Source organism: Clarias gariepinus, chromosome 6 (genome assembly GCF_024256425.1).
Source record: "Clarias gariepinus isolate MV-2021 ecotype Netherlands chromosome 6, CGAR_prim_01v2, whole genome shotgun sequence".
In the NCBI taxonomy this organism is placed as follows: domain Eukaryota; kingdom Metazoa; phylum Chordata; class Actinopteri; order Siluriformes; family Clariidae; genus Clarias; species Clarias gariepinus.
In genome coordinates, this window is record NC_071105.1 from 31887986 (window position 1) to 31900530 (window position 12545).

Below are 12545 nucleotides of genomic sequence, written 5' to 3' on the forward strand. Positions count from 1 at the left end.
GATAACATGATCAGCAAACCAAATGAGAAAAAAAATGCCATGGGTGATAAATAAAATGTTTTACATATCTAATTATCTAGCAATTTATTGAGCACTAGGGTTATTTTTGTACCCACTTGGAAAAAAAATTCTTCCTTTTTCACTGTCACTGACCATTGAACGAAACAAACTGAAATATGAAATAACTCGTGAATAATGAAGCATGTTTTGTGCACAGCAGATTTTGTCCTCCGTTTTGTGCTCTGCACACTTATTCCTACTATGTTTGAAATGTCTTTTATCTTTTTTTTTTATTGTTTTTTATCATAGCTCCTAGACACCAAATCCACAGACAGGAAGCAGACCCTTCTGCACTACATCGCTAATGTGGTGAGGGAGAAATACGCTGCTGTCAGCATGTTCCACAATGAACTTCATTATGTAGAGAAAGCTGCTGCTGGTAAGACTCGATTTATTATCACCAAACAAAAAATATGCACCAAAGTAAAGCAGTTTGTTGCAAATGGATCACTAATATAGACCCAAATCTCATCTGTTGCATCATGCTACAACTGAACATAATTTTTCAGTCTGTAAAGAAAGTACACATTTCATTTAAGGTCCCATGAAATAAAATAAACAGATTAACAAAGTAAAATATTAGGAATGCATGTATAATATGCATATCACGCAAGAGTGAATAAAACATGCAGAAATGTGATAACACTTTTTTTATTTTACCAATCTGAGGACTGAAACAGAATGTCCTGAGGTATTTTATTTCTATCTTTATTAAAGCATGAGATTTAATGAATTAAAATTATGGTACATAAGTAAGACCATTTTGCTGCTTTTATCCCTTACATCATAACAGCTATAACTGTGATGTTCTAATGAAGCTACACACAATATAATTAAATAATTTAGGGCCGATAGCAGCTTTGAGGATTAAGGCACTAAGATACTGATCGTAAGGTTGGTGGTTCAAGCCCCTTGTAGAGACTGAGCCAATGTGAGTAAATAAAATTGATAATTGAAGGAGGAACAACAAATTCAGCTTTGTGAAGTTAGACAAGCTTAATCCAAATCCAGATCCAGATTTCACCTCATCAGTGGTTTACTGAGACAATGATTCTCAAAGTACATATTTAAAAAAAAAAACATTGAGTATAAAATCTTTTTTATTATTTTTTATTAAGATACACAATCATTCCTTGTTTAGTTTCTTATAGCTGATTTGAATTATAATAAAATACTTATATTGTTGGATAATTAATGAAATTATTGAATGGTTATATTATCAGCAATCAAATATGCGATCAGATTTAAAGCAGATATCAACATATAGTCTAACATTGATCTGAATAATTAGCAAATACAGTTGTTTGAAATATTGGTCCTTCATAACACTTTAATGAAAATTGCATTAATATTTAATAATGCAATGTTGAAGGCTTACAGTATGTCAAAGAAAATGGAAGAGGTCTAATTTATTAAGTCTAACACAAAATTTATAAACCATTCTGCATCATCTGACAGTAAATCAAACATATAAGTTTCTTAATTAAGTGAACATCCGGGCTTATATAGGAAGGAGATATATAGGGAAGGTACGGTAACTTCAAGGAGACTTAACCACCACTCGACACTAATGCATGTTTGGTAATTAAGAAAAACTAATACCAAGGTTTGAAGAGTTTGACAGCAAAATGCTATAAACAGCATTTTTATACTTTTACTCATTCCTGCAGATTAATTTGGCGAACATTTAATTTTAAAATCATTACATATCCTTCTTTTGCACTTCTTTTCCTACTATTACTAGCATTGTTTTTGCTGTATTTTCGAGCCATAATGCACATACAGTAATATTTTCAAACTTAAATTAAGCAGAAAGAGAATGTTAAAACATTTCTATGAGATACCCATGCTGCGTGTGGAAAGCTGTTGTATTTGTTATGTCTGGTTACATTCACGCCATCCCATGCTTCATTGGGATTTTAGAACTATGGTAAAACTTATGGGACCTTAAACATTTATCCATTCAGACAATATCCAAATAGACATTGTACAGCACATACTTGTACTATGATAAGGTGTGTTTTTTTTTTATGATGATCAACAATTTTTGTAATCAAAATGGTTTTGTGCGCAATTAAAAGCTCACCACTTTTATTTGTTTTAATTTGCTGCCAGTGACAAACTATAAAAAACTTTTTTTACTTCACATACTTCAGTTTTGAATCCTTAACTGGGTGCCATTCAAACAAAGTGTTAAACTAAATAAAACTAAAAAAGGATTTTTGATAAAATTCAAATTTCATGTTAAATTTTGCATCTTTCTGTTTGATTGGAAGTTTAAAAAAATGTAATTTCTGCCTGTCTAGTCTCTCTGGAGAATGTCTTGCTGGACGTCAGGGAGCTGCAGAGGGGGATGGATCTGACTCGCCGTGAGTACAGCATGCACGGCCACAACACGCTGCTCAAGGACTTTATTCACCACAACGAGACCAGGCTGAAAAAACTACAGGATGATGCTAGAATCTCACAGGTACAAATAAATAAGCTGGACATATCACAGACATTATGAACCTTGTATCTGCAGAGACTTAAGCATAACAATATAGCTAAGTTATGTTTTCCAGGCAAATTTTTGATACTGGAGAATGGATACTTACAGAAGGGGATGATAGTTTTACAATTAGTGAGAAACCCTCATGAGTGCACTCTTACATCAATCATAGCAACACTAAACAGTCTATGAGTTCACACAGGCAGAGGGGCCAATAGCACTTGCATACAAGATTGTTATGCCGCCCTCTAATGGTGTATGAGCGCCACTTCAGCTGGGTTCACATGTCTCAGATGGGGCACGTGGTAGCCTTCTACAGTACCTTCCTGGCTGGTTACAGTCTTTTAATAGGAGAATGCCTTAAGATAGGAACCAAAAAAAAAAAATGAGGAGGAAATTTGGGTAAGTAAATAGATAAATAAATAATAAAAATGAAGAGGTTGCTAAAAAAAATTTTTTTTTAAAGAGTTGGTGTAAGGCCATTCTCGGAGATAATTTTTTGATGGACATTGCAAACTGTCTTCCACACAGCAATATTCTAATGTGTTCTGTGTTCTATGACAGTACATTAATTTATTTCATTTAATAAATGCAAACAGGCTATTGTGTTATAAACATTATCTCTGAAATAAGGGCGTAACTTTGTGTTGAACATTGGGGGGAGTTGAGATCACCACCCATGTAGGGGTTGTCTGAGCACATACTGTAGCCCACCCCGAGCCAAGGATAGCATGATAGTTTCACAATAATTTTAAGAGCAGCAACATACAGATACCAAAACAACATGTGTTACATCCCCAAACTAGTGCAGTTTAATATTATAAAATTCATTTTAAAAGCATCAAATTTGCATACGTTTGGATTTGTTGTTCCAGGTTTAGTAAACGGCATTCCTCCTATTGCTCTCTTAATTTAGTTGACAAACCAGCAATTTATAATTGTTGGTTCATCTTTTACCCTACCTCTTTTCCTTGTGTATGCACTTGCTATTGCTTACACCTTAAAGTTTTTATATACTGCAGGTGGAGCGAGATACTTAATTGCTCTGCCTATGGCGACATGTGATTTGGCTTACCAGTGATTTGTTCCTGCATGATGGGGCAGTCCTGCAAAAAAAAAATGTTTTTTAATAAAATTAAATAATAATGATAATATATTGTATCGACCCACCAGGAAAATGCCCGGTATGCCAGATTACCAATCCAACCCTGGGTATCGGCAAGTACCCTAATGGAAGTCCTCATACCCATACTCAGACAAAAAGTGGTATTGGTGCATCCCTAGTTTATAGTTACATAAAAAGTTGTAGACCTTCCAAGAAACAACTCCTTGCTTTTTCTTACATGATAAGGGCTATAAATGTTAAATCAGTTATGCTGTTGTTTACAGAGCAAACATACACTCCTCCATCATGTAGACTTTTAGTGGTGGACAACTCACTGACTGTTACCAAGTGTTTCTCACTGCAAGCCCTTTCTTTAAAAAATTACATAATATCTTTTCACAGAAAATGTCACTATTTGAAAGATTATACCTGTATGTCCTTCTTTTCTATTATGTATTGTTAAAATATTAATTATGTGTACTATTCTTTATAGAAGTGAATTGTGTTCACGTACTGACTATTCAGATTTAAAAATTAAAAAGCATTGTGATCAATGAACAATACCCGGTCATGAACGACAGAAAACAGGGCAGGAATGAAAAGATAGAGAGAGACAGATAGAGGATATGTGGCAGTTATAATATAATAATATTGTGTCTGTTCACACAGGATGCTTTTGATGAAGTTGTGAAGTATTTTGGTGAAAGCCCCAAAACCATGCCTCCCTCTGTCTTCTTCCCTGTGTTTGTGCGCTTTGTCAAGGCATACAGGGTGAGTCTGATATTTTTGTTTGCTTTTTTTGCTATATGTATATATATATGCACAGTGGGCAAACACAGTATGTGTGTGCCCACGATTTTGTTTACATGGCATATATATATATATATATATATATATATATATATATATGTTTTTTTTCTTCCTTATATTGTATTTTGACAATGGGGGGCCTAGACGTTTAATCTGATCTGATATCATATACAGTATAATAACAATAATAACAGTAGCAACAATAATTTATTCATCTGAATGCATTCACACCCACCTCTGCATCACGGTCTGCTCTTATTCTTCAGCAAGCAGATGAGGAAAATGAGCAAAGGAAAAAGCAAGAGCAGCTGATGATGGAGAAGCGTTTGGAACAGGAGGCCATGATGGAGGAGCAGGAGGGGCAGCAGGTAAGTTTGACTTAATATCAGAATCAAGCAACTAGCGATGCAGCCATCAGTGAAAAGTACCTAACCTTTACCTTCTTAAAACTTTCTGTGCCTGATTCTCGTAAATCATTGATCTGTGTTGAGTGATTTATAAATAATTTATTCCCTCTTTTTTATTATTTCCCACCGCATATTAGTGTGTACATAAATATAAAAACATATTCTATACTTGTACTGTATGTGTACTTGTATTATATTGTAAATTGTATGTATACATTGGTTGCTTGTAATGCAACTTAGACCTTTTTCTCCTCCACGCACAAGTCTCCATCTCATAAAGGCAAGAGGCAGCAGCAGGAGCTGATAGCCGAGTTGAGGAAGAGGCAGGGCAAGGACAGCCGCCATGTCTACGAGGGCAAGGACGGTGCCATCGAGGACATTATTACAGGTGCGGCTCTAACACAGATTAATGTGTGGAGCCAAAGGATGAAAGAATGTGCTGTTGGGAGCGAAGTACATAGCCCTCATATACAACCTCCATGCATCTTATGTATCAGGATTATATCCAAATAGAACTTATGTGTGTACAAATCTTATTTAAACAAACAAAGTAATTAATTACAAGATTTCCATTAAAAGGATTCAATCACATAAAGCATTTCAATAGGTTTAAGGTGCAGATTGTGTGGATATTATACTAATGCAAAAATGAGAGATAACAATATGTATTTTTTTATCAGGTAATATTGCAAACAAATTATAGTATTAATTACATATATTATAGAAGTATAAATCATTATTAGATTTAAATTTTTTAAATGTACTATAAACAGAATTTTTTTTATAAAAAGTGAAAGAAAGTAATGAATAACTGAATGAATGAATGAATGAATGAATGAAAAGGAAAGTGTTCTAGTGTAACTTCAAATGATACAATCTGGATATAAAATGTCAAATTAAGTTTCAACGCAAACTAGAAGTAAAATTTTAGGAGCATTAATACAGCAATAGGCCAGAATAGACCATGTACAGCTACAGGTAAATGACAAAAAAATAAATAGTTTTAATCAGCAAAAGTTAGTAAAAATATAAATGGTTTAGAAAAGAAGACAAAGTAAATTTTACAGGATGGGACATTAGCAAGTCAACAAATTGCCAGATTTTGAGAATAAAGAGAGAAAATTCAAGTAGGTAATGAACTCTGGTGTTTGAGACATCGAATTCATTCACCTTCCACACCACATCCTGTGCAATGGGACTTTTGTGGCAAATGTGAACATTTTTTAATCCAGTAAAATCCTGATTAAAGACTAACCAGTACTAGTAAGTACCTTTACCTGTAAACAAATACCAATATTGCTAAATGAAGTCATAATAAACAAATCAAACAATCTATGTGGCATAAAGTTTTGAAAAGCATATTTTTTTCTACAGTTTTGAAACCCTTTTTGTCTATGACTAAAGGGTTTCTCCAAGCCACATTTGACAACCAAAACCCCTTCCAATACATTACATCACGTCTTTCATGACCTCCATGTCCACCTTACAGTGATCATGGAAAAAAAGAAAGAAAAAAACATATTATTGATAGTTCATAGAGATCAGCGACTCTAGTTTTGGAAACAGATTGTCTAGACGAGGAAGTACGTGTTCATTCCCTTGATTCGAATTTAAAACAGTCCGTTAAAAGAAAACATAACATAACCTCTTCAAATAGTCTTATTTATAGCCATGATCTGATCGTTAATAGTTTTTTCTTTAAAAAGACATTAAAAAAAAGATAAAAGTCGTGGGCATGCACTCATATTATGGGCTTCTATCTAAATATAATACAGACAAATGTTCACTTTGTTGTTCGGAGGAACATTGTGAGTTCAAATCCCAAATATGCAATTAGTGTATGGTTCAGAGCCAGGAGTCAGGAGAGATGGCATACTCACTCTCTCATGAAACCCAGGCTTCTGTGAAGCCTTATGTATGTGGAAAAGTGAAGATAGTGTGTTCCTCTAAAAGTGTGTTTTGACTGCAGTGTGATGCAGCATGTGGGCAACTGTGCGAAAAGATTGAGCTTGTGCCTGATAGGAAGTTAGTGCTTGCCTTCAGGATCCCTGAAAGGTGTTTGTTGTATGATAAGGGAAACCTAATGGGTGGGAATTATGGAGTAGAAGCACTTGGGGAGAAAAGTGTAGGAAGGGCAAACCACACAAAGTTGTCAGGTGTTTGCAAAGCAGCTTGGGAATATACAAAGATCCTTGATCAGACTTACACAGTAGCCTATAAAACCTCCCCACTTTTTTTAAACATTCTTAGTATTCCTGTGTTGTGATTGGATGTTGTTTTGCCACAGTGTTGAAGACCGTCCCCTTTACCGCACGGTCAGCCAAGCGCGGCTCGCGGTTCTTCTGTGACCCCACCCACTCCGAGGACTTCCATTACTAAATTAAATTCTCTCCCTCAGAAAGGTGGCTTTTCTCTCTATCGCCCATGTGACCCCATCCCTTTTCATATCTGTCTCTTTATTTTATTGTTCATTGTTTCTCAATGTTCTTTTGCATTCTCTGTTATATCGAGCATGATGTCTACAGGCTCATATTTCTGCACGAATCCTATCTTCTGTCCATGCTATTTCATCCATTCTTCATGTCATGCATGCACAAATGGAAATTGTTCAAACATGTCTCCTGGAGGCACGTCCACGATTTGAGTCAATAACCAAGAAGGTTTCGGATGTGATTAGCTATGGAAGAGCGAAATGAAATTTCAATTCGCGTTCAGATATTTATAACTGAAATTACTGAATTTATTGCAAATCTAGCCCCAAAATCACAATTGGCAAAATAGTAATCATTTGTATTACTCACGTTCTTGGTAATGGACTCAAACTCCTGGACGTTGTAATCTAGTCCGGGTCGTAAAACTAAGTGTTATCTGTTGCCGTTGCAGACCTGCGCAGTCACCCTTTCCGCCGTGCCGATGCCGCCCGGAGGAGCGGGAGGAACAGCTTTGAGAGACAGAGCCTTCATCTTCTCCGAGTGGCCACCATCTGTTGAGAAGGCGGGCCTTGTCCAATTATTACAGTTTATAGTTTACAATTATTTGTTGCACCTTGTGCTAGTTCCAAAATTTTAAGTAGGAGCTAAAAAAAAATTTTTTTTTTTCTTTTTAATTGCACTTGGAACTGGTTCACCTGCAGTGCATGGAAGAAGACTGGAATTAAGCAGTCATAACTATTGCACACTGCAAGTGGATGTGGCTCTATATGAACCGCTTTTTCAGAGACTCTGGTGGACAGAAGATTACAAATAAAGCAGATAGTCCAGACATGCTTGACTACTATGGTGTTCGAATTATCCCATGAGCAGTGTTTGTCTGATATGGGACACAACCAATAACGCACTTTGCTTTTTATTATCCTGCTGTCGTAATGAACTTTTCTTGAAAAGAGAACTGCATGGAGCTTTAAGAGAGACAGATGAGAGGGAAGACAGACACCTGGTGCTATGGAGGACCGCCTCTGTCACTGGTGCTATGGAGGACAATCTCCTTCTCACCAGCGAGCGATTCACAAAGCTCAGTGTAATCCATAAAGCTCGGTGTATAAATGTATGTCAGCACACACACATACACATACACATACACACACACACACACACACCGTCTCCTGCTTGGCTTCTCTCGTGATGTTCGTGAACTGTGGAAAGGACTGTTTACTTTCTTCTTTTTAAGGAAAAAAAAAAAACACTGCATTGAGTAAAAAAAAAGGATCCTTTTTTAAATATACAGATATTTTGCTACAAAAAGTGAGCCCCTTATTTTTTACATTGACCATCCATTGTGATATTGTACATATTGTCTGAACGATCTGCTTCCTCTGATATCAGTTTAATGTTATGATGTCACTGTGTATCGCAGTATTATGTAGATAAGTGGTGAAACAAGTGGATCTGGTCACTCTGTGCTAAATATCTTTTTCATCACACGTAACGGTAATAGTCTGTGGTTGCACATTACACTCCAAAAAAAAAAAAAAAAAAAGCTTGGGCGGGTGTTAGGCTGTTAGTGGAGCATATAGCATTCCTTGGTTTACACTGTTCAAACTGGAATCAATGGAAAATAAAGCAACAATACCAGAATTGTACCAGATTATTCTTGTGTTTTTTAATGAGTTTTAGTATGTCTTAGATTTCCCCTCAGATATACCCTATAATGCAATGGGACATTTAAATCACATTTGCAGCTACACTCACCAGCCACCTCATTAGGTACACCTTGCTAGTACAGGTTTGGACCCCCATTTGTCCATTTAAAACTGTCTTATTCTTCATGGTATAGATTCGGCAAGGTGCTGGAAACATTCCTTTGAGATTTTGGTCCATGTTGTGAATCTCCCATTCCACTACATCCCTAATTTGCTCTATTGGATTTAAATCCGGTGACTGTGGAGGCCATTCGAGTGACGGTGACCTCATTGCAAAACAGTTTAAGATCATTTTAGCTTTGTGACATGGAGCATTATCCTGTGGTAATAAAGGGATGGAACTGGTAAGCAACAATACTCAGGCTGTGGCATTTAAACCATGCTCAATTGGTCCTAACGGGCCCAAGGTGGGCCAAGAAAATATCCCCCACACCATTCGCAGCCTGAAACATTAATACAAGGCAGGATGGATTCATGCTTTCATGTTGTTTACGCCAAATTCTGACCTCACCGTCCAAATGTCACAGCAGAAATTCAGACTCATCAGATTTTTCAGGTTTCTATTGAACAAGCTTGGTGAGATCATAGCTGAAAGAAGTGGTACCTGGTGTGGTCTTCTGCGGCTGGTCGCATACCTTGGCTGTAGCGAGATGTTATTTGAGTTACTGTTGCCTTTCTAACAGCTTTAACCAGTTGGGCTATTCTTCTCTGAACTCTCTCATTAACAAAGCATTTTTGCCTGAACTGCTGCTCATTAAACTTAACTTAAAATCTGCTGAATTTAAGTTCTTTCGTCCTCTTGGATTGTCTCATATGCCACAGGCTCTTGCAGTTTAACCAGCCAAAGACAAAACCAAGTTCTTGTAACTAGTCATAATGCAGAAGGCAGGGTTAGTGTGAACAAAAAAAATTACTAGGATGACTGATCAGTTTCAGCTAATGATTCAGTTCATTGTTAATAAAACTATGAATTTTTCATTTATTAATAATTAAGGTATTTTGATTATTCATTGTCTCCATTTTCAGCTAATTCAAGCATTTAAGCTATCTCAGCAGGTCCACGGATTACTGTCTATCCTGTCATTGTGGGATACGTGCATCTCAGTGACATCAAGACCTTCATACTGTTTTATCTTCAATAGAATGAATGCATAAACAGTACATTTAGTTGATATCTACGTTTATAAGTCAATTTAACACTTCAAACAGTGCGCCTGTACTTATCTGATATCAAACACTCTGTGGTGAATTAGGGAAATTTACCTCCTACCTATATCATAGTCTCCAATCCAAAAAGTATCCAACAGCAGATCAAGCATAAGTTTATCAAATGCAAACTGCAGCTAAACACACGTATACATGATGAAAACACAGAAACATTCACTCAGTCACTTTCCACTGAATGTCACTTTTGTGCAGAGACAGAATGTCAGCTGGAACAGGTTTGGGCCTCTTACTGTAGTTCAGTGAACGGGAATTTTTGTAACGCTACAACATACTGTACAGAGACATTCTATCCAAATGTGTTCTTTCAGCTTTGTGGCCATGTACTAATGCAAAAAAATATATAGCAGCTTTGATCTCAAAAATGTTTTTAGAAAGATGATTGAACCAAATTTTGATAGTTTCTCCATTTTGGCTCTAAAAACATCTTTGTAAACTTACTCAGAGTATTAAACCAACACTTACAGGTAGGCCTGTGACCAAAATAAGACAGACACAGGCCTAACAAAACTGTCAACTGGCTATCACTGGCTATTCAGGCTATCACTGACGCATTAAAGAATTTCTCCAACACTCCTTAAAATCTTCAACAACTGACAATGTGAAGAATGTTGAGTCTGAGAAAGCAGGTCGTAATAACAATCATCACATCACATTTACATCAGCCAAACCCTCAATGAGTTTTACTTTAGCTCCATAGATAAAATTGTAGCTCTGGCTGGTGTAAAAAGCAAAAGTGGATTTCACTTCATTGTTGGAGAGGAAGGGCTTTGTAGATCAGAATTCAGACCGAGGTATGGAGGCAATTTAAATGTCATACAGTAAGTATTTGTATTTGTAAAGACACCTTATCCCAATTCTTAAAATCTTGTGGATATTTCATTCAGAACTGGAAGAAAGGTGACTGATAATGATCAAATTATGGTAGCTCATCTGGAAATGCCATACTATGTGATTTAAGCTGAATTTTTTCAGCCTGTATGAATCAATCATTAGAACTGATTTAAACATCGTCTTTTGCAGATTTATGCATTAAACAACAGTTCAGTTAACCGCGTGATATGTGCAGAATTAAAAAGTAAACCAATATACCGATATAATTATTGTGTTCAATTTATTTATTAAGTCAAAGAATAATGTCTTGGAGCTAAGTAAAAAAAAGTGTTATTTTTATTGTCTTCTAGCAAAATCAATCAACATTATTGTCAAAATAGCTGGCAACAAAAGTGAGTACACCCTAAGTGATAAAGCTGTACATATTAAAGTCAATTCATCATGTGTTTGGAAAAGTCGAAGTAGGATCCCAGCGACATGAACTCCATGCCCAGGAGCATTAAGGCTGTGCTAAATAACAGTAGGGCTCACACAATATATTGACACTTTAGACACAGTTTTGACTTTTTTTTAAGTTGCCAGTTATTTCGATAATAAAGTCTGCATGTTGAGTTATTGTTAGAGAGCAGTAAATCTCTACTGCTATACAAGCTGCACATTGACTACTCTAAAGTATATCCATTTTTCATTTCTATAGTATTGTCCCTTGAGAACATATAATAAAGTGGTTCTAAAAATGTGAGGGGAGTACTCACTTTTGTGAGATACTGTATATATCTTTTATATTCTCATTTTTTCTTTAGCTTTACAAATGATAAATGTGCCTTGGAAATCTTGTGGTTGCGGCAGTGCCTTAAATATCTGAACTAAACTATGCAACCTAAACCAAACTCATACTGAACTGTTTTCTGCTACTTTGTGTTTAGTAAGGATTAAAGATGCATATCAGATTGTTGTGAACATGACTGTTTACTGTATTAGCAGTTACAGGTTGTAGCCAGCAGATAGCAGCAGTGTAATGACACATGAGAAATCACAAAAGAGCCCTGGTAATGTTTCTTTTTCTTTTTTTTTTTAAGTCTGTTTGGTTTAAATGTACTTACGCTACCAGGCCAAGAAGAAAAAAGTTACATCCTCTGAAGATCCTTCATCTTATTGCCACATAATGTTGCTAAGCCTAAACCTGAGCAACTGAAGCAACCTCAGGTCATAACACTTCCCCCAGAGGCCTGTACAGTAGGTATCACTTTATGTGCTTCCCTTTTTACCCTGACACACCCATCACTTTAAAATAGGGTCAGTATTGACTCATCAGACCACATGATCTTTTTCCATTGCTCCTAAGCATCACACACACTAATATACAACAAACAAAAAAATATTTGCTTTTCATAAGTCTTGAACCTACATAGAGCATTACCCCTATGTCTATATGCCACGAGTCATAAAAGGCCTGACAGATAATTGCTCCAAGTA

General features: G+C 36.0%; 1 protein-coding gene across 6 annotated transcripts in view; it reads left to right on the forward strand.

Moving 5' to 3' along the window:
* The window catches only part of fmnl2b (formin-like 2b), a 44327-nt gene that overhangs the window by 20586 nt on the left and 11196 nt on the right, over positions 1-12545 (forward strand). For 2 of the 6 annotated variants that reach the window (XM_053498335.1, XM_053498337.1), the window contains 7 exons: positions 310-439; positions 2367-2530; positions 4326-4427; positions 4733-4834; positions 5138-5261; positions 7161-7275; positions 7757-8940. In XM_053498335.1, the coding sequence (XP_053354310.1) occupies positions 310-439; positions 2367-2530; positions 4326-4427; positions 4733-4834; positions 5138-5261; positions 7161-7252 (714 nt within the window). In that variant the 3' untranslated portion in view covers positions 7253-7275; positions 7757-8940. Of the gene's footprint in view, positions 1-309; positions 440-2366; positions 2531-4325; positions 4428-4732; positions 4835-5137; positions 5480-7160; positions 7276-7756; positions 8941-12545 lie in introns of those variants that run through there. The other 4 variants (XM_053498331.1, XM_053498336.1, XM_053498334.1 and 1 more) reach the window with 3 other exon arrangements.